Genomic DNA, 27,596 nt, shown 5'->3' with positions numbered 1-27,596 from the left:
TTATGCAGATTATAGGATTATTACTAGTTGGAACACTAATTGTTCTTAAAATTAGTTTAATTAATCGAAGGCTATTATTGCTAAAAATGCCTTCCAACTACACCATTCCAGGGATAGACATAGTGATAAAGCTTAAAAGACTTCAGAAATGTGATACCTACAACCCTACATGTTTAAATTCCAGCTCATTAAATATATTTATCTTCCATGATTTAAATCCTTACAATAGTCAAATGCAGGCATATGCTAATATTTTAAATTTAATATAGGTCTTTACTACATAAGAAGCAGTTTCTCATATCTCCTATTTACCCTGCCAGTTACTCTGTGAAAGTTACCCTCCCCCCTTTTTATAGATGAGGAAAACAGGCCGAGAGATCAAAGAATTCAAGGTGACTCGAAAAATGAATCCAAGACCAGTGCTTCTGCCTAAATCTCACTCTTTTTACTGTTCTGTGCTCACACAAACATATTTCAGTATTGCGAAACAGACCACTTGAGATTTCTCTGGTGAAGATATTTTATTTTTCATAAAAATATAATTGTACAATGCTCTTCAGAGAAAGAAAATACCCTCAATGCCCCCCAATACCACATGGATTAATAATCTTCCTCTCTTTCAAAACTAAATATGTAATTGATAATATGCAACTGATTTCTTGTGAAATATAGCATTGATGTTTTAAATTTCTTTGCCTTTGTTTGAACTAAAAGTAAATCCAGTTTAAACCTATGCTTTTTGTAATGAGCCAAATCAACTCTATCATAATTCAAAGATGATGAAATAAAATGCTAAATGGTGATGCTGATAAATACTGTCAAGTAGCTGAAAAACAGTGATATGAATTTGCTGCAGTAAGACAGATTCTGATTTAGATACAACAGACAGGTTTTAGACGAAATAGAAAAAAAAATTTAAGAACATCAACTATCTCCTAAAACGTGACCTGGCCAAACTTATTCCATCTTATATTCAGTTGCTCTAATATATGGCAGGTCCGTGCTAAGTTAATGACAGAATATGACTGGTCTAAATACACAAATATATACTTTCCCCTTACCTTCCTTTCTTTGGGAACAACAACAACAACATTACTCTTTTTACTCAGGGAGCAAAAAGAACAGCGCTGATCCAGAGGGACCGAGCTCAGTGATTCTCTCCCCCTCTTCTGTTCTCTCTTAGCCTGTATGTTGTCATTACAGAAAGTGAGAGATGCTAGGATTTCAGTATTGCTGCTTCCTAACTGGAATGGGAAAAGAAATGCTCCAGCTGTTTTAATCAGTGACATTTATTAACATGCTTCAAGTGGCCAAAGCGTGCAGCCAGCACAACACCCAAAGCAATCAAAACATTCCTTTTTAAGACCAAGAAACTTTGTCTTGGTATGATCTACTTTAAAATACCAAAAAGATAGGTTTAGGAATAAACTTTATATAAGTTGTAATTTACTTTCATCCAAAATTACACATCCTCTACCTGAGGACAAAGTCACTGCTCTTGTAAAGATACTGGGGGTGGGGACAGAGGGTAGCTCAAATGACCCTGTACTTTAAAATTACAACCAGAGAAGAAATACTTCAAGCACAATGGAGACATTCCATTGAAGAGCCACATTCATTTTGGAATGTTTGCTTTGAAAACAACTCTTCTGGGGAATTCAAAAGGTACTGAACAAAAAGCAACACGTAGTAAATCTTGGGTTGTTTTGCAAAATAAAAATATACATTTGAGTAGACCAGATGGCAAAACCATACCCATTACAATCTGAACACTATATTTAAAACACTTAAACTCTGAAGGTCTGGATATTAACTATCCTCAATCTATCTATATTTGTGATCCTAGAAAGACATTAAATACTCTTAAACCCCCAGTCCTCCAAAACACAGAGAGACCCAACAGGTTGGGCTAGTGGTATATCAGTAGTCACACAGGACTAGACTAGATCTGAGTTTGCAACCTACACACAAGAGATCTTCAGGAACGTAGGCTAAGGGGAAGCACTTTATTGAAACATGGCCTAAGAGAAGAGGGGAGAGTACCTTGTAATCTGAAACTATGTGGTCCATCTCTTGTTCCACCTCAGTCTGGAGTATGATGCCTCCTCTTAAACTGCCATTTCGTAACAAAACATACTGTGTAGAAGCCAAATATTTGCCTCGGTAGAGCAAAGAACAATTATAATTTAGCAGCAACAGAGAACACAATTCCTGATTTAACTATGGGACAGAGAAGAAAGAGTGATAAGGTGTCTCACTGGGGAAACTGAAAGATACCTAGTCTATTTGCATGTAAAATATTATGAGCTTGATTCCTCAGCCATTGCTCTGTTGGGTAGTCAGGAAGAAGGTCAATGTAGCTGTAACCGGAGCTGAAAAGAACTACTCTGCCGTTCTGTGCTCCCACCAGGCCATCTGGCCGTGGTGCTGTGACAACTCTAGCTCAGTGCTTCATTCCAGAGTGTAGACACGGTCAGGGCCGAACCAGAGGCACACCCACAGTGTGTTTCTTCCTGGCTCAGAACACATTCATCACAAAGCTCATGTCAGGGGAGAAACTAAGTGTTCTGGTTATGCCTACAGCCATTAGATCTACTAGCAATTTCTCCCTCATTTTGTTCCAGATCTCTTGAGGCAGAAACTCGATCTCAGCAGCTAATTTCATCCTATTTTCTTTAGAAAAAGTGTCCGAGTTAGTTGACTACACAAGGAAATGTGTGTGAACATTCACTCCTACCCTCCCCACATACATATATAGACATACAATAGAAACACATACATACATACATTCTCTAAGTTGTCAAGATGGTGTATGCTGATGAAATGCCTAAAGGGTTACTTCTTGCTTAAAAAGAAAATTTGACTAATTATTCTCCAAGTATGGATTAGGCCCTAGCAAACTTTTATAAATATAGTTCGAGAAGACAGCAACGAAAGTTTTAAATAGAGGCTGTCTTGAGGGCTTTCCTGATGGATTTTGTGAACACGTACATTATTCAAAACAGGCATATCATTATGGATTATAAAAATAGAACTGTATATATTTGTTAATACATATTCACAGCTTATGCTGGAATGGCTCACAGGAGAAATCATGGTTCATGCAGAAAATAAACATTACTCAAGTAAATATAAACAAATAAGATTAGGTCCATTAAGGCTGAGAACTTAATAATCAGCCCATTTGGTTTCTCTTTGTAGGGCAGTCAAAAACATAAAAGAAGGTGACACCTAAACATACATACACATACAATGACATGAAATACATGGAAAGAATATAAATTAACCAATAAAGCAATGTGGAGTTAAGGTGCAAAAATACAATCTTCACCCACTTCTCTCTACTCCTGTGTTTTCAAGCATTACAACATGTTAACTGCCACCGGTGGCAATACCAACCAGAACAGGTCTGAATGTTTATAAATTTTCTAAGTGTTGAAAGTTAAAGCAAAATCCTTTGGGATCTATGATCACACATTTTGGTAGAAACTGCAGATTTACAGAGATGACTACTGAGCAGTAGGTAGTAAATGGAGCCAAGAAGTACAATCTTGCCCATTCATCCTCCATAGGAATCAGAATATTGGCTTCAATCAGCTACTCATCATTTTATATAATCTTCACCCTAAAAAATAAATCATAGTTACCAATGTAAGAATGTTTGTAAGTCAATGAAGTTTGTTTAATCTGTTTTAAAATGTATAAATTTTTTGTTTGTTTAGGATCTACAGAAAGGCTTTTTAAAAATACAGATTGCAAGAAAATTGAGCTGATTTGGCTTTTTTTCATTAATTCAATTTAGATTAAAACAAATGTTACCTTATGTAATAAAAGCTATCAAAAACCAAACCGTTCGCTTTTACAAAAATATTTTAAAAGATAAAAAATTTACAGCATTTTCTTATAACTGTTTCAAGTGCTCCCAAAGCAATCACAATGATAAAGAAACCAATCCATGACATCTTCATTATAAAGTCTTTACAGTGTCTTCAACAAATGGTCCTGGAACAATTGGATATTCACATGCAAAAGAATTAAGTTGGACCTCTAACTCATACCATATAGAAAAATTAACTCAAAATGGATCAGTGACCTAAAATATAAGAGCTAAAACCATAAAACTCTTAGAAGAAAACATAGGGGTAAGGTTCTTCATGACCTTGGATTTGACAATGGATTGTTAACATATGACACCCAAAGCATGAACAACAAAAGAAAAAATAGATAAACTGGACTTCATCAAAATTTAAATGTTTTGTGCACCAAAGGACACTATCAAGAATGTGAGAAGGGGCGCCTGGGTGGCTCAGTCAGTTAAGCGTCTGACTTTTAATTTTGGCTCAGGTCATGATCTCATGGTTTGTGAGAGTGAGCCCTGCATCAGGCTCTGTGCTGACAGTGCAGAGCCTGCTTGGGATTCTCTCTCTCAACATAAATAAACTTAAAAAAAAAAAAAAAAAAGAATTTGAAAAAAACAACCTATAGAATGGGATAAGGTCTAGAATCCGGGAAAAATATAAACTCCTACAACTCAACAACAAAATGAAAAACAACTCAATTAAAACTTGGGCAAGGGACTTAGACATTCCTTCAAAGAAGATATACAAATGGCCAACAAGCATATGAAGAGATGCTCAACATCATTAGTCTTTAGGGAAATGCCAATCAAAACCACAATCAGATACTACTTCACATCCTAGGATGGAAGGCTATAGTTTTTAAAAATAGAAGGGCACCTAGCTGGCTCAGTCAGTGGAGCATGCGACTTTTGATCTCGGGGTTGTGAGTTCAAGCCCCATTTGGGTGTAGAGATTGCTTAAAAATAAATTTTTTTTAAATAAGGGAAAATAAAAAGAGTTAGCAAGATGTACAGAAATGGGAAGCTTCATATGCTGCTGGTGGGAACGCAAAACATATCAGCCACTGTGGAGAACAATTTGTGGTTCCCTTAAAAGTTAAATATAAAATTACCAGAAGACTCAGCAATTCCACTTCTAGGTATATAACCAAAAGAATTGAAAACAAGTACTCAAACACATACTTGTACACTCATGTTTCATATCATACTGTTCGGGAGAAACAAGCATCAACAGATGAATGAACAAATAAATTGTGGTACACATACCTAGCAGAACATTATACAGCCATAACATGGAATAAAGTACTAATATATGCTACAGTGTGGATGAACCTTGAAAATATACTAGGTGAAAACAGCCAGACACAAAAAGTCACATATTGTACGTTTCCATTTGTATGAACTATCCAAAATAGGTAAATCCATAGAGACAAGTTGCCAAGGGCTGGAGGGAGGGAGTAAGAACAAGTAACTACCTAATGAGTTCAGGGTTTTCTTCTGGGGTGATAAAATGTTTTGTAACTAGATAGAAGTGGTGGTTGTACAACACTGATTGTACTAAATGCCTCTGAATTATTACTTTAAAATGGTTAATTTTATGAATTTCATATGAATTTCACCATAATGAAAAAAAAAACCCTGCAATGATGGGCTCCTGTACTAGATACAGCCTGGACTAGGTGAAGACAGGTTCTTCCCATTATAGCTGTGTGACCCTGGGCGTCTTAACCAACCCCTCTGCTATTTCTTCATCTACAAAATAAAAAGTGTAATTCCTTAACACAATTATTGGAGGAAAAACATAAGATAAATATAAGTGAAAGGATTCTTTAGGCTGTAAATCAAAATACAAATAAAATTCTTATGAACAATAACTAGAATGTATACTCCCATTTATGGACTAAGTTTACTTTAAAAATTTTCCATACATTTTTCAGTTGCTGTTCATCGAGCCCATGTAAAATTCATCTCAATATTTAGAATCTAACACCATTTCACTTGCTTATTAGTATATTACAAGTGACATCAACATTTTATTTAATGACATAAGGAAAGTGGTCAATGGAAACCCTACCTTAAAACGCTCCTCTAAATATAAACTCTCCCACTCATGGTACTCACAGGAATTGCTATTAGCATCTGTCTTCCCAGCTTTCATGTGCCTGCTTGAGTTCTGCTGAGATTTGTTCTGCTCTTCTCCAGTGAGTAGGGCCTTTATTTCAGAAGGGATTTTTCCTTGGTCCATTGCCATGCACCACTGCTTGTACTGAAATATGTAAAATATATTTAAGTAAAATTTTACTAGTCAGAGTTCAGGAACCAGGGGTGGAAATCCCAGACAGAAAAACTCCCATAACTAGAGGTCACACTGGCTGGTGGGAATCCTATCCCTCCACTGTATTTCCTGTTTATAACCTAGGACATGTATGAGGCCTGCCATCTTTCAGAAGAGGGTAGGAAACTGCTGCTGAATCTTCTAGTGATAAACTGTGGGTAGTGCTCAGATTAAGAAGGCCCTTCTGGGGAGGTGCCTGAGTGGCTCAGTCGGTTGAGCATCCAACTCTTGATTTCGGCTCAAGTCATGATCTGGCTGTTTTGTGGGTTTAAGCCCTGCATTGGGCTCTGTGCTGTGTGTGAAGCCTTGGAATTCTGCTCTCTCTGCCCCTCTGCTGCTTACACTCTCTTGCTCTCAAAGTAAATAAACTTAAAAAAAAAAAGAAGGCTCCTCTGGTTAAAAGATTCTCTCTTCCCAGTGTGCCACTAATTAGAATTCATCTCTTTTTGCTGTCACATTATCATTTCTACTCCTAAAATAAATAATTTTATAATTTCCCTTCTCTTTCATAAACATTCACTAAACATCTGCTTTCTGCCAGACTGTGTAGTATGGACTTTGACGTATACAAAGATCAGTCAGTTCAAAGATCATGCCCTCAAGTAGCTTCCACTGCAGAAGGTAAGAAATAACTTGCAGCAGGAGTCAAATTCAATATATGTATTTTTAAATCTATTCAATAGTGTTTATCTGGACTCTCTTCAGACCCCAACCTTATTTTCTTACCATTTAAAATGCTGAGGTCCTAGTTTTGTGATGATCATAGTAGTATTCTCTTTCGTCTCCAACCTGTCACCTCCTCCCCTGAGCTTATAGTGAGATTTCTATTCTCTTTTACATTTCTACAGCCACCACCCAAAGTCTGGATGAATAAATGACCAAAACATGACAAATAAATAAATCAATATGCTGAAACACAAATGGTATATATACTATGCATATTGTTACATATTGTTATATTGCTTTTTCCACTTAGCAATATATTGTAAATGCCTTTCTACATTAGTAAATATACATGTGCATTGTGATTTTTACTGCCTGCAAAGTAGTCCAATTTATGAATGCAGTATAATTTAACTAATCCCCTATTATTGTACATTTGTGTTATTTTCCATTTTTTTCCTTCAAAAACAATCCCTCAGTGAAATAGTCACATTCTGCTCCCACAAGCTACTATGCAAAACTGCTTCCTTGCTTACGTCTTGGCTAACAGACTAATACTCTTTCCCATATTTGTCAAACACATACGTGAAAATTGGTACCTTCATATTTTAATATATATTTCTTTGACTACTAAGCTTAGGTTGATTTTTTCAGGTGTTTACTGGCAGACTTTCTTACCATTTCCAGTTCCTCTCTGAGGGCACATATGGCTCTTTCCCGACTGGATACCAACTCTTCCAAATACTGGTATCTTAGTTTTTTCCTGGCCCGGCATTCTCTTGCACTCTGCCGGCTCCTCTCAAGTTTTGCCTTCAAGTCAATTTTGGCTGGCTTCCGACCACGTTTGCCGGGCTTCTTAACTTTACCTCCAACCACCTTCGCCAAGAGAGAGAAGAAATGGTTTTTTTCTCTCAGTTCTGTTTCTAGGAAAGTGACTATGGCTGCACATTAGCAAGGAAAACATTTACAAATAATAAATGAAGCCTATGAAACTAAGAAAGCATAATCCCATGACATGCCTCATGAGTCTTTGCTTCATGTTATTGTTTTCTTTCTGATACTTCTAATACTATGAGTGTGAGAGAAGAAATTCTGTAAGTTTTCATTATTTCTTCAATGATAAACTTTAAGTCATTTAACAGTAAATTTTATGAACCATGTATGGCTAGATGCTACAATCTAAAAGATGGCCACTGAATATTGTGTTCACAAAGAATTTCTGACTTGTGAAAATAATAGGTAGAAAAATCAATATTTAAAATTATAGGGGTGCCTGGATGGCTCAGTCGGTTAAGCATCTGACTTCGGCTTGGGTCATGATCTCACAGTTTGAGAGTTCGAGCCCCACGTCAGGCTCTGTGCTGACAGCTCAGAGCCTGGAGCCTGCTTCAGGTTCTCTCTCTCTCTCTCTCTCTCTCTCTCTCCCTGCTCCTCCCCCATTCACGCTCTCTCTCTCAAAAATAAATAAACATTAAAAAAAAAGATTTAAAAATTTTAAGTTCAGTGTAATCTCAACCTTATAAAACACATAGAAGAAAGGATGTTTATTAAAAATTCAATGAGGATTTCTTTGACAGCTTTCTCTCGTCTATATTTTTTATTATTTCTAAATGTTTATAGTTAGAAAAAAACATAAAATTTGTACAAAAATTGTGTGTGCGTATATATATATAAATTATATATATATATATATATATATATATATATATATATATATATATATAAATGTATCCTAAGAAATTTGGCTATGAATTCCCTCTTCAACATTGATGAGCCCAAAGGAACACACAGAAGTCCCTGACATCTTCAGGATAATTCTCTCCTGATTTTAGAAGCCTATAATTATAACCTTAGACTGTCTCAGGAGATTTCAACTTGCTCCCACTGGTCATAAGACATCTTTTCAATATCTCTATTCATTTACCTGCACAGGCACAATTTTTTGGTGACTAGCAAAGTAATTTAATCTTCTTCATTGTTTAGCTTTGGAACCTCCCCAAGTTCTTACACAAGATGTAACTATGAGGTAAATGTGATGATTTTTTAAATACACGAACCTGAACTTGTACATCAAATAAATTTTCTTTAAAGCAATTACCTTGAAAGGGGTTACATTTATTCCAAAGAACAAGCTTTTTGGGAAAGTGCTTTTAGAGCTAATTTCTTACAAGCTACAATACAGTCGAGTCGGCCTCAGATTATCTACTTTATCTGACAAAATTCTGAATTATGTCTAGTTCTTTCTGAAAACTACCCTCAGAAAATAAAAATGACATAACTTCAGTATTCTGAAAGGAATACTGCTGAGGCTTTAAAGGCAATTATAAAAGAGAAGATGCAAAACTCAAATACTGACAAATCATTGAAATAAAGTAGGGGCGCCTGGGTGGCTCAGTTGGTTAAGCATCTGACTTCGGTTTGGGTCATGATCTCACAGTTCATGAGTTCAAGCCCTGCGTTGGGCTCTGTGCTGACAGCATGGAGCCTAGAACCTGCTTCGGATTCTGTCTCCCTCTCTTTGCCCCTCCCCTGCTCGTTTTCTCTCTCTCTCTCTCTCTCTCTCTCTCTCAAAATAAATGAACTTAAGAAAAATAAAAAAACTCTTAAAAAAAAAAAAAGTAGAAGCATTCCCAGTAACAAAACTCAAACTCAATATTCATGTGGGTATAAAAACTCTCATTTGCTTGTTTGTTGCAATCACTATTAATATCACACATGAACAATGCCCAATACCCTATAAAGATCAGATCATTACTAAGTATAATGGTTAGGTTGAAAGCCAAACTGTAAATATGAATGAACCACATTGACTGGACCCTGTGTCATATAACACGATGGCCAACCACTGCATCAAGCATTTTATAAGGCAGCTCTGAAATGAGACTGAATTCTCTAAGACTCTGGGGAAAAAACTTTCTTTTCCACCACTCTTGTAAAGCTAGCTGCTTCAGTATTCCCAAATTAGTTTCAACTTTTCAAAAACAGATCTTTTAAGCTTTTTATATTATACACCATGTTTTTATTCCAACATAATAATATACACCTCAGGAAACTGCACAATTTTAATAAAATATTTTGAAATCATCCTACATTAAAACAAAGTATATTTGCTATTGCTACAGTTTTTAAAAAGCAATATATTTACAGCATAAACTCGAGTCTACAGAGACATAAATGATAATCATATCTATTCTTTATGTAGTAAAGTGAATCGTCAATCATACAACACTGTAATCTAATACCTCGAATATTGCTGTTTTTAATTAATTCAGGAAAGGCTGCCTTTGAGAAGCCAGCAAGAGGACACAGTGTACTTAAGAGACTTCAATGATTTTTGAAACAAACTGAGCACGGTCATAAAAATCAAACAAAAGTTATATCCTTTTGTTTAGTTTTCATGATAGTAAAATTATTTCACTACCTTTTTTTAAATTAGAAAGCAGAGTAAATGAATCCAGGGTTCCTGTATTTTATGTCACCTCCTATAAAATTACGTTAAAACCATATGTTTAATTTTTCCTCAATGGTAGACTGAATTTTTAGCTTTTGGTGTCAGCTAAAATCTGATTAGTATACCAGTTTTCAAGAGAGGTACGCTGCAGGATTACTGTAAGTCTTAAGTATAAAAGCACCAGGTAAAGAAAAAGGTATTATACAAATGTGGGTTAGTAGACTACTTGCCTTAACAACTGAACTGCATATATTCATAAGCCATAATGATTAGGGGAAGCTTAGGAGAAGTTAGTGAAAGGAACCAGAAACTAAAACTGAAATCAGTCTCACAAATTCCTTAAATATCTCTGGCCAAAAATCATTCTTACCAATTTTCATTAAATTTTCACAAACTCAGTGACAACCATATTGTCCCTTTGCTCTCCTATCTCTTCTGTGAGGAAGCACATTAATGTTGCTAAGTAAAAGTACTGATTTTTATGCACCAACACAAACTCCAAAGAAAACTATGAAAATAATATAAGATTTAGCTTTTTCTATTCTAGTCTTATTTCTATTGACATAGAGCCACATGAAAATATAAATAGCTGTCTTTAAAACAGTGGAACCTCTTTATCCATTACCCATTTTACTTCTTTTTCCTCCCCCAAACACATTTGTGAGCTGGAAATAGGAAGCCCCAAGGGAAACACTCAGAAAGTCTGTCTCCCTAGCTCTCATATAAAGAAACTTGCCAGCCATTGATTTTTTCCTTACTCTCCAGAGAATTTATTACACAAAGGTAAAATAGTAGAGATGCTAGATTTCACTAGGGCTTTTGCAATACCACATCTGTCTTCATTATTATGTTTAAAATGTTCAAGTCTGTTTATTATAAGCAAGTAAGAGTGAAGGTCCTACTTTTCTGTTAACTACCTGTTTTTTTATAAACACTTTCTCCATTGAGACAAGCTAAAACTGGATGTTCTGATTTTTAGAAAGTAAGCACCAGGGACTGTCATATAATTCTTAGTACACAGCAATAACTATCTAATAAATATGGCAGATAAAAAGACAAAAGACATTCCTAAGTAACTAATGGGTCAAAGAAGAGATCACAAGGGAAATTAGAAAACTACTTTGAAATGAAAAGAAAACACAACATACCAAAACTTTATGAGATGCAGCTAAAGCAGTGCTCAGAGGGAGCTGTAAATGCTTAAACTAAAAAGAAGATTTGAAATCAATAACCTAATTTTCCACCTTAAGAAACTCGAAAATGAAGAACAAATTAAATCCCAAGCAAGCTGATGGAAGGAAATAACAAGTATCAAAGCAGACATAAATAAAATAGAGGTTGGTAAAACAATAGAGAAAATCAATGAAACCAAAAGTTTCAAAAAAAATCAACAAAATCAACAAACCTTTGGCTAGACTGGCCAAGAGAAAACATTCAAAATACTAAAGTCAAGATGAGGGGCACCTGGGTGGCTCAGGCATCCGACTCGATTTCGGCTCGGGTCATGATCTTGGGGTCGTGGGATTCAAGCCCTGTGTTGGGCTCCGTGCTGTTAGTGTGGAGCTTGCTTGGGATTCTTTCTCTCGCCCTTTCTCCTCCCCTCTGCTGCTTGTGCTTATACTCTTTCTCTCAAAATAAATAAACTTAAAAATAAAAAGACTGGGTTAAAAAAAAAAAAAAAAGACTGAAAGAGACATCATCCCTATCAACTTTACAGAAATAGAAATGGTTACATGAGATACTATGAAAAATTATATGCCAAAAACAAGATAACCTAGAAGAAATGGACAAATTTCTAGAAAGACACAAAGTAGCAAAACTGACTCAAGATAAAATAGAAAATCTGAATAGACCTATAACAAATAAAGAGATTGAATTAGTAACAACAACAACAACAAATTCCCACAAAGAAAAGTCCAAGTCACTTCACTGGTGAATTCTACTAAACATTTAAAGAATTAACACTAAGTTTGTATAAACTCTTCCAAAAAACAGAAGAGAAAACAACATGTCCCAATTCATTCTATGAAGCCATTATTAGCTTGATACCAAAACCAAAGATATCATAAGAAAACTACAGACCAATATGTTTTCTGAATATAGATGCAAATATCCTCAACAAAATGCTAGCAGATTGAATCTAACAACATATAAAGAGGATTTACACCATAGCTATGTGCAACTTATCACAGGAATAAAGGTAGGTGTAACAACCCAAAAATCAAATACTGTAATAATAGATCATCTCAAAAGAAAGAAAGGGCCAAAGTTACATTTTCTTCTCAAAAGACTCAGAAAAAGCACCTGACAAAATCTAACACCCTCATATGATAAAAAAAAAAAAAAAAAAAACCAAAACCACTCAACAAACTGAATAAAGGGAACTTCTTCAACCTGATAGAGGGTATCTATGAAACACCCACAGCTAATATCACACTTAAAGGTAAAATATTGAAAGCTTTCCCCCCAAAGATCAGGAAAAAGACAAGGACCCTGCCTTCTCTCATTACTTCTATTCAACACTGTATTGTATTAGAGGATCTAGCCACAGCAATTAGGCAAGAAAAAGAAAGAAAAGTCATTCATACTGGAAGGGAAAAAGTAAAACTACTTTTACTTGAGGATGGTATGATCTTGTATGTAGAAAATCCTAAGGAATCCACAAAAAACTATTGGTGCTGATAAATGAGTTGAGCAAGGTTGCAAGAGACAAGATCTATAAACAAAAATTAGCTCTGAACAATGAACAATCTGAAATGAAATCATAAAGACATTCATTGAGAATAGCATAAAAACATACCATTTAGAACAACATTTTAGGAGCACCTGAGTGGCTCAGTCAGTTAAGCATCTGACTCTTGATTTCGACTCAGGTCATGATCTCACGGTTTGTGAGATCAAGCCCCAGGTCAAGTTGGGCTCTATACAAACAGTGCGGAGTCTACTTGAGATTATCTCTCCTTCTCTCTCTGCCCCTCCCCTGCTTGCTCTCTAAATAAACATTTAAAAAAGGAACAGCATTTTATTGAGGGTATTTGCATCTATATTCAGAGAACATATTGGTCTATAGTTTTCTTATGGTATCTCTGGTTTTGATACATGCTATAATATTGGCCTCATAGAATGACTTAGCAATAATTTAACAAAAAAAAACCCCTGCAAACCGTATGCACTGAAAACCACAAAACATCATTATAAGAAACTAAAGATCTAATAAAAAGAAAGACATTCCATATTCATAGATTGAAAGACTTAATATTGTTAAGATGACAATATTCCCCCAAATTGATCTGCAAATTCAACAAAATCCCAGCTGGGGTTGCCTGGCTGGTTCAGTTGGTAGAACATTTGACTCTTGATCTTGGGGTCATGAGTTTGATCCCCATAGTGGGTGTAGAGATTACTTTAAAAAATACCAGCTGCCTTTTTGCATAAATTGACAAGATAATTTTAAAAATTATATGGTAATAGAGGGACCCCAAATAGCCAAACAATTTTAAAAAACAAAAAGGTGGAGGGCTTGACTTACTGATTTCAAAATTTATTAGAAAGCTACAATAATCAAGATAATGTGGTACTGGCACAAGGGTAGACACACATATCAAATGAAAAAGAATTGAGAATCTGGAAATAAACCTTAGATTTATGGTCAACTGATTTTCAGTAAGGTGCCACAACAATAGAGAAACGGGAAAAGAACAGTCTTTTCAATAAATGGTGCTGGGACAACTGAATATCTGCAAGCAAAAAGAATTAAGTTGGACTCCTACAACATGCCATATACAAAAATTAACTCAAAATAGAACAAAGGCCTAAATGTAAGAGCCACAATAACTCTTAAAGGAAAACATAGAGATAAATCTTGTGACCTTGGATTAGGCCACAGTTTCTTAGATATGACACCACAAGCATACTCAACAAAAGAAAAAAATTGGACTTCAAAATTAAAAATTTTGTGCTTCAGGGGCACCTGGGTGGCTCAGTTGGTTAAGCATCTGACTTTGGTTCAGGTCATGATTTCACAGTTGGCATGTTCATGCCCCACGTCAGGCTCTGTGCTGTTAGCTCAGAGCCTGGAGCCTGCTTCAGATTCTGTGTCTCCCTCTCTCTGCCCCTCACCCACTCATGCTGTCTCTCAAAAATAAATAAACATTAAAAAAAATTTTTTTTATGCTTCAAAGAACACCATTAAGGTCAACACATAGAATGGGAGAAAATAATTGTAAGTCATAACGTATGATAAGGTATTTGTATCCAGAATATACAAAGGACACCTACAATTCAACAAAAAGATAAACTGTCCAATTAAAGTGTAGGCAAAGTATTTGAATAGACATTTCTCGAAAGAAGACATATAAATGACCAATAAACATATGAAAAACATTCAACATCATTAGTCATTTGGGAAATGTGAATCAAGGCCAAGAGATACCTCTTTATACCCACAAGAATGGTTATATGATAAAAAACAGCCAATAACATGTGGAGATGTGGAGAAATGGAACCCTTATACATTGCTGGTGGGAATATAAAATAGTAGCCACCTTGGAAAACCATTTGCATGTTCCCCAAAATATTAAACCTAGAATTACCATATGACCCAGCAGTTCTGCTCCTAGGTATATCCCCCCAAAAGATGAAAACATATGACCACATAAGAATTTGTACAATGCATGTTCATAGTACCGTTTTTCATGATAGCTTTTAAAAAAGTGGAAACAACCAAAATGTCCATCAACTGATGAGTGTATAACAAAATGTGGTGTGTCCATACAATGGAACATTCATTATTCAGACATAAAAAGGAATGAAGTACATGGTTCAACACAGATGAACACTGGAAACATTATGCCAAGTGAGAGAAACCAAACACAAATGGCCTCATACTATGTGATTCCATGGAGCTAAAATGTCCACAAAAGGCAAATCGATAAGAGATAAAAAGTAGATTAGTAATTGCTTAGGGCAGGGGAGGAGAGAATGAGGAACGACTGCTAAAGTGTTTCTTTTGTTCTTTTTTAAATTAACATAGTTTGCTTTTCAGAGCTGTTTTAGGTTTACAAAAAATTAAGCAGAAAGTAGAGAGTTCTCACATATCTCCTCTTTCTCCACTCTCCCAGTGTCCCCTATCATTATTTTTTTGAGAGAGACAGAGAGACAGACAGAGACAGGGCATGAGCAGGGGAAGGGCAGAGAGAGAAGGAGACACAGAATCTGAAGCAGGCTCCAGGCTCAGAGCTGTCAGCACAGATCCCTATGTGGGGCTCGAACCATGAACTGTGAAATCATGACCTGGGCCAAAGCCAGATGCTTAACCGACTCAGCCATCCAGGCATCCCCCAGCGTCCCCTATTATTAACATCTTGTAGGGGTGCCTGGGTGGCTCAGTTGGTTGAGTGTCCAACTTCGGCTCAGCTCATGATCTCGTGGTTTGTGAGTTCAAGTCCCACATTGGGATGGATCTCTGCTGTCAGCACAGAGCCTGCTTCAGATCCTCAGTACTCCCCCACCCTTCCCCCACTCCCTCTCTCAAAAATAAACATTAAATTAAAAAAAAAATCTTGCATTAGTGTAGTACATTCACTATAACTGATGAACTAACGTTGATATGTTATTAATAAATCCATAGTCTACATCACTGTGTTGTATGGCTCTCTTGATTTGACAAATGCACATATCATGTATCTGCAATAAAGTATCATACAGAATATTTTCACTGCCCTAAAAATCCCATGTCCCACCCCTTCTTCCTTCCTCCAAAATGCTGGCAACCATTTATCTTTTTACTACCTTTATAGTTTTGCGTTTTCCATAATGTCATATAGTTGGAATCACATGGTAGACAGCCTTTTTAAACTGGCCTCTTTCACTTAGCAATATGCAGGTAAGTTCTGCCATGCCTTTTTGTGGTTTAATAGTTCAGTTCTTTTTATTGCTTAATAACGTTACTGGGGTGCCTGGGTGGCTCAGTCGGTGGGGTGTCCAACTTCGGCTCAGGTCATGATCTCACGGTCTGTGAGTCTGAGCCCCACGTTGGGCTCTGTGCTGACAGCTCAGAGGCTGGAGCCTGTTTCTGATTCTGTGTCTCCCTCTTTCTCTCTCCTCCCCCGCTCATGCTCTGTCTCTCTCTTCTCAAAAATAAACATTAAAAAAAAATTAAAAAAAAAACACAATATTACATTACATGGATATACCACAGTTTGTTTACAAGGGTTTCTTTTTAAGGTAATGAAAATGTTCTGGGAAGATAGCAGTAACCATTGCACAACTCTGTGAATGTATGGTTGGTCCTTGAACAATGCAAGGGTTAGGAGCACTGATCCCCAAGCAGTCACAATTCCACACAAAACCTAACTCTTAATAGCCTACTGATAACTGGAAGCCTTACTAATAAGATAGTTAATACATATTTTGTATATTATATGTATTGTATACTGTATTATTACAATAAAGTAAGCTAAAGAAAAGAAAATATTATTAACAAAATCACGAAGATGGCTTAGTCGGTTAAGCATGTGACTTCAGCTCAGGTCACGATCTCAAGGTTCATAGGTTCGAGCCCCGCATCAGGCTCTGTGCTGACAGCTCAGAGCCTGGAGCCTGCTTCAGATTCTGTGTCTTCCTCTCTCTCTCCCCCTCCCCCACTCATGCTCGGTCTCTCTTTCTCTCAAAAAATAAATAAACATTAAACTTTTTTTTTAATTAAAAAAAAAGAAAATCATAAGGAAAATACATTTATAGCATGGCAATGTATTTATAAAAAACAAATCTGCATGTAAGTGAGCCCACATGTTCAAACCCATGTTGTTCAAGCGTCAACTGTACTAATAAAAATCATAGAATTGTACCCTTTAAAAGGATGAATTTTATGGTATGTGAATTATTTTTCAATAAAGGCATTATCTTAAAAAGACAGCTGTTATTAAAAAAATACGTGAACCTTAAAAAGCGGAAAGAATAATAGAAAAGGAAGAATCAATGTGGCATAGAGACACAAGCTTATGAGAAGAAAGAATATTACAGAGGGGAGGGGTCAAGCATAAGGGTTCTAATTTTGGAGCTTCAAAAGGCTGAGAATTAACATACAACGACTGGATCTAGCCAAGAAGGAGTTCCTGATAATTCTAAATTTAACCATTACAGAGAAAAAATAGAACTTAGCCTGCAAAGGCCTGAGTGTGGATGGCACAGGCTTCCCAGTCAACAGGTTTAACTTTTGTAGAAAGAGGAGCTGCATGCTCTCCAGGGGTTCTTATTAGGAAGGCTCCAGTGTCCAGATTAAACCCTATTCCAAAGATTCTTGGATCATTTTACTTCTAGCTTTTTAGGAGCTAACAACAAACACTTAAACTCAAGGCCAAACTGGAGTATGCAGGAAGAGAGCACTCACCATGGACAAGGCCTTGAGTGAGGCACTCTACCTGTTATCTCATGTTATTTGACACCATTTCAGTGAGGGAAAAGCCATCTTCTTCAGGTAAAGAGGGGAAAATTATTTCCTCTATTCAACAACCATTTACTGAACACCTGCCATATCCCCAAATTCTGTGAAACTCCAGGAATATTGATATAAGAACATAGGGTCCTAAACTGTAATGTATATAGACTCATAAGACGCAGAAGACATGAAAAAAGCAATAACATAATAAAAGACAGGATATCAGGATATACAGGAGTGATGGTGGTAGAAGGATACATGTATACACACACATACCCACACACAGATATGCACAGTGATCTCTTTTGTTTTATAGATGGCAACATTTTAGTTCAGAGAATTTCAGTGTCAGAGCAGGGTCTAGGACCTAAGACCCCTGATTTGCATCATAGCAACTTGTCACAAGGTAACTCACTATCATAAGCATAACTATTCCCCTCCAGATTTCATGGTAGGACTCATTAACTTGATCACATCATGCCCTGCAAAGGCTCGAAAACTGACAGGTGCTTTATAGGCACTGCTCTATTAATGCCATATATCTTTCATTTACTCCAGCTCACTGTGGCATTAGGCACTTGATGGAGGGTGGTGGTGAGGAGGTTAACTAACAAACTTTCTCATTTTATGCTTCCTTGAAATCTCCCTCTACTATTGTGGCTCTCCATACCCACCAACTGAAGTCATGCCAATCTATTCCTTTATAAAATCTGAGTTAGCTCTTCTTCTCTCCTCCTACTGCCTATATTAGTCAGAGCTCTACTCACAGATTATCACAATAAGTTCTCAGTAGGGCTCCCTACCATCTCTCCTTTTCCACTCCCACCTTCCTAGTTAATCCATCCTGCAAAGAGCTACCAAATTAACCTTTCTTTTCAGTTTATTAAAATAACGTTGGTGTATTTTCCTTCATTGTAAAAACGCAGTATCTGATCATTACAGAAAGAACAAACTCCCTTTGGCCATGTCACTCTCCAGCTCAAGAGAAGACCTCTGACTCAGCACTGCTTACTAGGTCACTATATCCAGTATATCACTTTCCTGTGGCGCTCTAACAATTACCGCAAACTTGGTGGTGATGAAAGCAATAGAAATGTATTCTTTCTGTCTGTTCTGCAGGCCAGAGTCTGGAAGGATGGCACTACTTCTGGAGAGCACAGGGGAGAATCCATCCTTGTCTCTTCCAGCTTCTAGGAACTATCAGCATGCCCTCATTTGTGGCCACGTCAATCCAATCTCTGCCTCTGTGGTCACACCGCCTCCATATCTGTCTGCCAAATCTCTCTCAGCCTTACTCTTATGAGGACACCTGTCATTGGATTTAGGCCCCACACAGATAATCCAGGATAAATTCTTCCTCTCAAAACCATTAATTTAATCACACTCCCCCCCACCCCCCACCCCATAAGGTAATATTCACTTTTACCATATAAGGTGATATTCACAGGCTCCAGGGATTAGGACACAGATATTTCTTTTCAGGGGCCACTAGTCAGCCCACTATATCCAGGCTCCTGCTAACCAAGGCAATCTTCTCTTTCATTATTCCCCAAAGGGGAATCATATCTAGTCATGCCTCCTTAGGACCTTGCCTCATCCCCTCCATTCCCATCTATTCAATATCACCATTTCTCCAAATGTTCCCTCCACCTCTCTACCATCCAGAATGGCAAATGTTATGCTTTCTTTGGTTAGGGGATCAGCTCTAGCCTTCTTTCTCTGAAGCTCTCCCTGACAATCACCGTCTTCCCATATGTCATTTTTCTTCTCCAAATGTCTGGAACATATACTGAACACACTGAATTTATATGTTATATTGCTTTTTGTTTGTTTGTTTTTTAGTGGCCTCACAGATTTAAGTTCTATCTCCTCCAGGTAACGTGAGCTGCTCGGGCACAAAAGCTGTGTTTTCTGCTTTCCCAATCTCCACTGTATCCAGCCCTGAGACAGGCTAAATTTAAGAGGCATTTATTAAAAGACTGATAATTGAACGAATAAATGCAAAGAAAAATTAGGACTATTCAAAACTGACTTAAATTGGTGTCATTATCAGGACTGCCAACGTATAGAAGCTATAAAAAAAAGAAAAAGAAAAAGAGAAAGAAAAAGAAAAAAAAAGCTCCCTCATAAGGGATATAAAATCTGAAAAACCAATGAAGAACTCTTAACCATTTTACCACCCTTTTTGCACTTATTTACATCCTAACGCTCTAATTCTTAAGGCAACTCATAAAAGTTTCAAGCTGTTAAGTCTAAGAGGATTATTGCATGTACATGAAGTGGCAGCAACAGCCCCAGCTAAAGACAAAAAATAGCAAGGGGGTTCACTTCACTCTTTTTAAAACATAAAGTGAAAAGTTATCTCCAACTGATTAAAGAACAATAAGATAGATAGGAATGTACCCAGCTACTGCTCTTCACCACTTTAAAGAAAAAACAGGTAGCTGCATTTTCATTTGGTGTTAAGACTCCCGTAACTTCCTTCACAGCTGTGAGTTAGGCCTTTTATTTACCAGATCTTCAGAAACAAAAGTCTAATCACATCTTCCTGCTGCTAACCTTTCTGCCAGTTTTTCTAGTCAACGGAAGGAGAAAGAAGATAAAGTAGGCCTCTCTGAACTGAGAGTTAACTCCTGCCTCTCCTCTCCCAACACCTATGCCTGTTTGAAGCTAAATATAATACTACATAGATTTCAGCAATGCCTGAAACTGTTACAAACTGACTCACTAGGAGCGGGTCTATACCTAACTGTCTTTGCTTCCCCGCCCACCTCTTTCTCAACCGCTACATTTTCGCTTCTACCCTATCACTCCAGGGAAAATTCTCTTGCTAGGATCATAAATAATCCCCTATTTTCCAAATAGAACGGATACTCCTCCCCAACCCCCCCTTTGCTGTTTGACTTTTTTTGTGGCATCTCATATTAAAGTCCCCTCTTTAAAATTTTCTCTTCCCTTAGATACATGGCAGAACTGCCTTCCCCCTTTTTTTTCCGGTTCTCCTGGATCACTAACCCTCTTTATTTTGCGGAGTTCTGTTCCTCAGCCTCTTCTGATCATTCTAGTCCAGGGTTCTGTCTTTTTAGCTCTCTCTTCTGTCCACATCCTTCATCCTTGAAGGATTTTATGCATGCTACATCAACCACAACCCAAATTACAATAGCCTCAATATGGTCTTGAGCTCAGGCCTTTCTTACAAGCAATCTAAACTGATGAGGGGCCAGAAAGGACTAGCATTTACTGAGAACCCGTGATGTACTAAGTTCTTCTGATATGGGCTCACATATATACAGCTGACTCTTCAACAATGCAAAGGTGATGGGTGCCAACTTCCGAACAGTCAAAAAACCATCTGTAACTTTCACTACCCTGCAAAACTTAACTATTACTAGACTACTGTTGACTGGAAACCTTCTCAATAACATAGTCAATTAACACACATTTTGTATGTCATATGTATTACATATTGTAATCTTACAATAAAGCTAGAGAAAAGAAAATGTTAAGAAAATCATAAGGAAGAGAAAATATATTTACAGTACTATATTTATTTTCTAAAAATCCACGTGTAAGTAGATCTGGGCAGTTTAAACCTATGTTGCTTAAGGGTCAACTGTTCATTTTTTAAGTAAGCTTTACGCCCAACGGTGGGGCTTCAACTCACAGCCCCAAGATCAAGAGTCACATACTCTACCAACTGAGCTAGTCAGGTGCCCCAAAGGTCAACTGTTATTACATTTAATTCTCACAATAATTCATTAAAGTTTTATTAATCCATCCAGTGAAGAAATTCAGTTTGGAACAGATTAAATAATCTGTTCAAAATCATAACAGCTTGAAAGTGGTAGAAATGAGATCTGGTCTTTGGTTATATGCCAAAATCCATGTTCTTCCCTAATCGGACCCTCTGCCTCTAGTCTTATGCTGGTTCCTACATCTTTACCCTAATCCATTCTCCATATAGCCATTAGCATTTTTTCCTTTAAAAACACAAATCTGATATTGTCACCTCCGCTTTAAAATCCTTTGATGGCTCCCCAACATCTATAGCCTTGGTTTTCAAACTTCGGCAAGCATATGAGCCAGTCAACTGGCGAGCCTAATTAAAATTCAGATTCCCACGCCCTATTCCCAAGATCCTGGGTCAGCAGGTGTTTCTTTATTCCACATTTTGAAAAAATACTGACCAAAATGTGTTAGCTTAACTTGCCAGGCATATCATGATCTGGCCCCAGATTATTTTTCCAACCTTATCTCTGCCTACACCTTTACTTATGCTTTATGCTCTAGCTTAGGAGTCAGCAAACAACAGCCCTGATGGAAAGCAAAGCCCCCTATTGACTGTTTTGGTAAATAAAGTTTTATTAGAACACAGCCACACCCAGTCATTAAATCTGCCTATGGTTACTTCTGTGCTAAAATGGCAGAGCTGAGTAACTGCACCAGAGACCACATGGCCAGCAAATAATTACTATCTGACCTTTTACTGAAAAATTTTTAATTCCTGCTCTAACTTCTACCATAGTACTTATTCAGTGCAATATGCTTTATTTAGTACAGGCATCTACTCTTACCGCTCCAAAAGCACTTTACCTCTATTGCCCTTATTTTTTACCTCACTATATTGTAATTATTTTTCTTTATGTCTGCTTAGCCCACTGAAATGTAAGTTTCCAAGAACAGTTATAAACGTTATCACTTTTGTGTCTCTGTCTAGCACAATGCCTTTACATATTATGTGTCCAATAAATATTTAATGAATTAATGAATAAACGGACTTTTCTGAAAACCTTAGGAGAGTGAATTGTTCTAAATAAGGATATGTAAACTTAGATTTCAGCTGGTTTCTGTAGTATTAAAATTGCTCCTTAGGGTTAAACCATCTTTGAGGTACCTTAGTTAAAATATGCAGGCAGTATAGGGGTGCCTGGGTGGCTCAGTTGTTTAAGCATCCGACTCTTGATTTCAGCTCAGGTCGTGATCTCATGGTTCCTGAATTTGAGCCCCACATGGGGCTCTGTGCTGACAGTGCAGAGCCTGCTTGGGATTCTCTCTCTCTCCCTCTCTGTCCCTCCCCTGCTCGTGCACTCTTTCTCTCTCTGCCTCTGTCTCTCAAAATAAATAAACTTAAACATTTTTTTTTAAATCTTAAAAAAATATAACAGGCAGCCTAGAGAGGAAAGGAAGGTACATTAAATCTGTCAGAGATTTGTTTAGTAGAGGAGCTGGCTCTTCTGTTTTAGTCTCGTGGAAAGCACTGATGAAGAGGATGGAAGAAAAAGCAGAGAATGTCTGAGTTTTGTGGCACTGCTCAAGGAAGGTGGTTCCAACTGTAGCAAAAGATGGATAAAGGGTCAATAGGAGGGACTTCAGGGGCCAAAGGACAGGTCCAGGAATGTCAAAGAGATTCTTTGGCCAAGTTAAAATTTTTGTGAGAACCAACACTACTCAGAACTGAACGGAACAGAAGACCTTGTCTTCTTACCTAAGAGGTAAGGAAGGTGTAAGAAAACTCATTTGTAGAAAATCGTGTGTAATACAGGTAGACAGGAAGAACGAAGGAGAACAGTATCCATATTAGCATATTGTGGCCAGTGTCTGACCCACTCTCTTGTCAGTCACTCAACTGAAGCTTGGTGCCCTAAACTGTCAGGCAATATAATATGGTAGTCTATTACCAGCTTAGTCTGAGGCAGGAACATATCTAGTCTAGGATATTTCAATTTATATTAGTCATTCATTCAATAAACATAGAAGTCAAATGTAAAATAAAAAGTAAGAACCTTCTATGATCAAAGCCTCTGAAAATAACATACATTAATTTTCTTTGTAATTGAATGCAGCAGATCAGGAGGAAGCTTTCATAAAAACAAGCACTTTTTACTAGTAGACATGCAGATGGGCTCAGGAGACTATCTTTCTCACAATCTGACAGTTAAATGCAGAGTTTAAGTTCATTTCAAGCCCCATCCCATTGCCCTTTCCCATTGGGGGCATAGTTAGGAGCAAAGGGTAGTGTAGGTATAAATATAAACATGGCTCCAAATGTTATGCAACAGCGTGCAATTAAGAATTGCTAAAATGAGCATCTCAGGTACCTACTGCACTGTGTCAACTACCAAGGAAGTCACTCCTTGGTAATGATAACATTTTTTGTGCTTACTATATGTCAGACTCTGTATTCAATGCTTTATGATAATGTAGTACCTCTAATCCTCAGCAAAGCCTGTGAAAAATGTATTGGCCATTTAACAAATAAAATGGAAGCTCAGAAAGGTTAATTAGCCAAGATTTTTCCTTCCCAACTAGCTTAGTAGAGATCTACTCAGTCAGTGTTCGATCTCTGCTACTTAACACTTTCCCAAGCCCCCACTTTTAGATGCCCAATCTATCTCTTGCTTTCTTTTTTGCTATTTGCCATTGTCTATATACTCTGGGTGGTTAGCTCAATAGAGCACATGGATTAACAAAGCCCAGGTACGTCAGGGCAATCTCCTTAATGACACTCTGTCCCCACTTCCTTCAGTCACTATTAACAAGTACTCTATGCTGTGTCAGGCACACTGCTAGTCGGTTGAAAGGCAAAGCTGCACTCCCATTCAAATCTGTCCTACTCTGACTCCAGAAAGCTGGATGGCAGAATGTGGAGAGCTCCTGGCACACTCACTCGTTGCCACTGATGAAAACAACTCAGAATACAGAATCTTTTTAAAGGGAGGTCCTCACATCATCATCGTCTTCTCCTGACCTGCTCATTCAAATACTGTCTCTCTAGAACTGCAGCTCCTGCCCACTTCATCCTCTTCCCGTTCCCCTGGCCTTGCTGTTGGCCAGTCTGTCATCCTTTCTGCCCTCCTGTCACCACAATTCCAGGCCCCAACTCTCACCTTCCCTTATACAGGAAAAAAGGGAACCTGAGACTCCATCACTTAAACATAATGTGAGGGGAAATGTGTTTTGTGTGTAAGTACATGTATATGCTAGGAGGAAAATACAATTTTGCAGGACTGTAACAACTAGAGCACAGAGAAAGGCAGGCCTGGGAGCTGCCAAAGACTTGTTTAAGGGCTGTTTCATACTGCCTGGCTGCTGGAAGAGCGGTCCAGTCTTGCTGTACATGGCATTTAAATATTACTCATCCACAACTACGATATGTACTCAAAGTGAAAGTAGTGTATTTACAGAGGCACTATCCATCCAGAGACCTCTGAAGGGATTTCCTTCTGCATGATCATTAAAGATTTAAGAAACTGCTGGTTTCTAAATACTCTCATAAAAACAATCAATTAAAAAGAATGAGAACTGAGTTTGTTTTGCTTCCCTGTGAACCCTATAGGAAATAAATTATGGATAGTCTACCCCCCAAATTTAACTTCACTCTTTTAGGGAAAACAATACAATTTTATACCCTCCACCACAGTTTGCTAGTTTTAGAAATAACTCCTATGTGATTTTATAGGCAAGTCAAATAACTCAAAATCCAATGTATTTTTCTTGGGACTTAATTTGAGAGTACCAACGACTTTGAGAAAGTTATCAAATGTTTCAAAGGTCTGAAAAGTAAACTAAAAATTATGTAGAATATACTGTGAGAGCCTCAAATTAAGGAAATTAAAGAACAATGTTATTTTAGCATCCTTAAAGAGCTGTAACATTATTTTCTACAAAAGAGAAGGGATACGGTATTCAGATTTACTTTCAAAATCAATACTGAACAGTCAAGCTAGCAACACTTTTATGGAAAATCATTTTCTAATGTTCCTGGAAAACTTTCAGAACTCCCTCTTTCTGTCTTGGAAATATCACTTCCTATTAGGGTTTGCTACTTCACAAGCAAACTGTTTCTCTAGGTGAGTCTCAATTTCAGAGTACTGCAGTGGGCTTTCCCTTCATTTATCACTTTTCTCAGAGCCTTCTGCAAGAACGGGAAGAGGCGATAATGTAGACTAACACAAACAGCACAGAGAAGCGAGAAGTGTTTTCATTCTAAGGATGGGTGAAACAAAAATGTGACCGCAGCAAAGTGTTACTGGTTAAGTGGAGGGGGACAAGAGCACCCGAACAAAGGAAAAAGCTAGCACGAGCAGTATGCCAGAGCCTGTGGAAAGTAGGACCTCTGAAAGGCAAAGAGGAGTAACTTCTACTTCAAAGACTGGCAAAGTCTAGCAGTCTGAGTCCTTAAAAAAAAAAAAAGTCCAATTTCTTAAACATGCCAGAACATCAGTAAGCTGATGAGTAATGAGCTGACCATCCCTATATCTTCATGAAATAAAACTGGACAACACTAATGTGGATAGACAGAAAGACAGGGTATACATAAACTATGTGAATTACCCAATTATGAATAATGCCTGCTAGAATCATAGGGATAAGTGATTTTTTTTTTTTTAATGGCAAAAGACGGATGGAAGTGGAATATTAAGATACATTACCAAGAAGGAATTCACTACTTTTCCTAGAGAAGGCTTTCTAGAGGAGGTTAGATTCTGGACGAATAGCAACAGGAGCTTCGCAGAGTGTTCCAACCAACCACAGGAAAATAGCTCATAGGGGGAGTGAACTGATTATATGAATGGGGCATTGAGTAAGGGAGCCTGAGAGAAGAAAGGGGAACCTTCAAGGGGAATAGGGCTGGTTCAGGGTGCCCTAATTAAGGTCTCCACACCGGAGAAAGTGTGGGAGAGGGCCGGGGAAGGCAAAAAGAGAAAACACGGTAGTTTCTTCACTTATCTCGCTAGGCAAGTCAAGGACTAGGGTTTGCGCTACCTGGAAAAGCTGACAAACAGGCTTGTCCGGGGAGTGAAAAATTTCCAGAGGAGCAGGCCCCTTCTGGAAAAACACAGCCCCCTGTTCCCTGAATTTCTGGCTGGGTACAGGGGGTAACAACTGGAGGCGCAGGGATGTCTAAGGCAGGTGTTTCCCGGGTGTTGGCGAGGCTACCAAGCTGAGGTTCAGCGGCGAGTCTAGCACTTAGCGACAAGCAGGCGGCGGCGGCGGCGGCGGCGGCAGCAGCTGCGCGTGCAAACCACAGGACTTACCTTACTGTCATCCATCTCGGCGGACAGGCCGGCCTGGCCAGGCGCTCCCTCCCCCTCCCCTCTCCCGGCTCAGCCGGCCTGGCCGGGCCCGGCCCCCGCCCCGGGGGAAGAAGGGGATATGGTTCTGACTGTCTCCTCCTCTCGCCTAACAGTTCGCTTCCCTGAGGCCACAGTCACGGGGACGAGGGACCAGTTCAGGAATGACAGAGCGGACCCTGGAGGCGGCCCAAAACGCCTCCCTTTGCCGCCGCCGCCTCCTCCTCCCCCTCCATGACAGTCTCTGGGTGTGTTTACAGACTCCCTGGAGAGCCGCCCGGACGGGAGGGTGGGCGGGAGTACTGCACGCGGAATGGCCTCGTCAGTTGCCGTAGTCGGCGGCATTCTGGGGATTGTAGTTTTCCCTAACGCACCGTCTGCAAGGCTGACTAGGAAGAAAACTACAATGTCCACATAGCCTCAGCAAGGCGTCTGTTTTCCTCTTGCTTCTGAACGCGGCGGAGGAGGGGCTAGCCAGGAGATCAAGACTACGTTTCCAACAGTGTGCTCTTTTGGACTTCCAGAGCTCTGGGCGCAGGTGGCGCGAGTTTGAGGCCCTGCAGAGGCGCCCCTGAAGGAGGAGCATTGGGAGCGGGCCCTCTTTAGGGATACCGAGGAAACCTTCAAGGTTCTTTATTAAAACAAAAACAAAAAATTGTTGCTTTGGGAAACAATTTGCAGTTCCTCATAATATTAGACATAGAGTTACCATATGGCCAACAATTCCAGACAAATGGAAACATACTTCTGCGTGAAAACGTGTACACCAATGTTGT

The 27,596-nt window shown here is 38.2% G+C and overlaps 1 protein-coding gene across 1 annotated transcript; it reads right to left on the bottom strand.

Moving 5' to 3' along the window:
- Window positions 1–506: 506 nt before the first annotated feature.
- On the bottom strand, window positions 507–27,087 carry CREBL2 (cAMP responsive element binding protein like 2). The gene is made up of 4 exons (XM_030321755.1): window positions 26,785–27,087; window positions 7,536–7,733; window positions 5,981–6,125; window positions 507–3,625 (listed from the first exon to the last, which is right to left on the bottom strand). Exons 1-4 carry the CDS (start codon window positions 26,797–26,799, stop codon window positions 3,621–3,623), a joined length of 363 nt encoding a protein of 120 aa, XP_030177615.1. The 5' UTR covers window positions 26,800–27,087; the 3' UTR covers window positions 507–3,620.
- Between the last annotated feature and the right edge of the window lie 509 nt (window positions 27,088–27,596).

The sequence above is a fragment of the Lynx canadensis genome, chromosome B4, assembly GCF_007474595.2.
Source record: "Lynx canadensis isolate LIC74 chromosome B4, mLynCan4.pri.v2, whole genome shotgun sequence".
NCBI lineage: Eukaryota > Metazoa > Chordata > Mammalia > Carnivora > Felidae > Lynx > Lynx canadensis.
The sequence above is the reverse complement of the archived record's forward strand: the minus strand, read 5'-3'. Positions and strand labels throughout refer to the sequence as shown.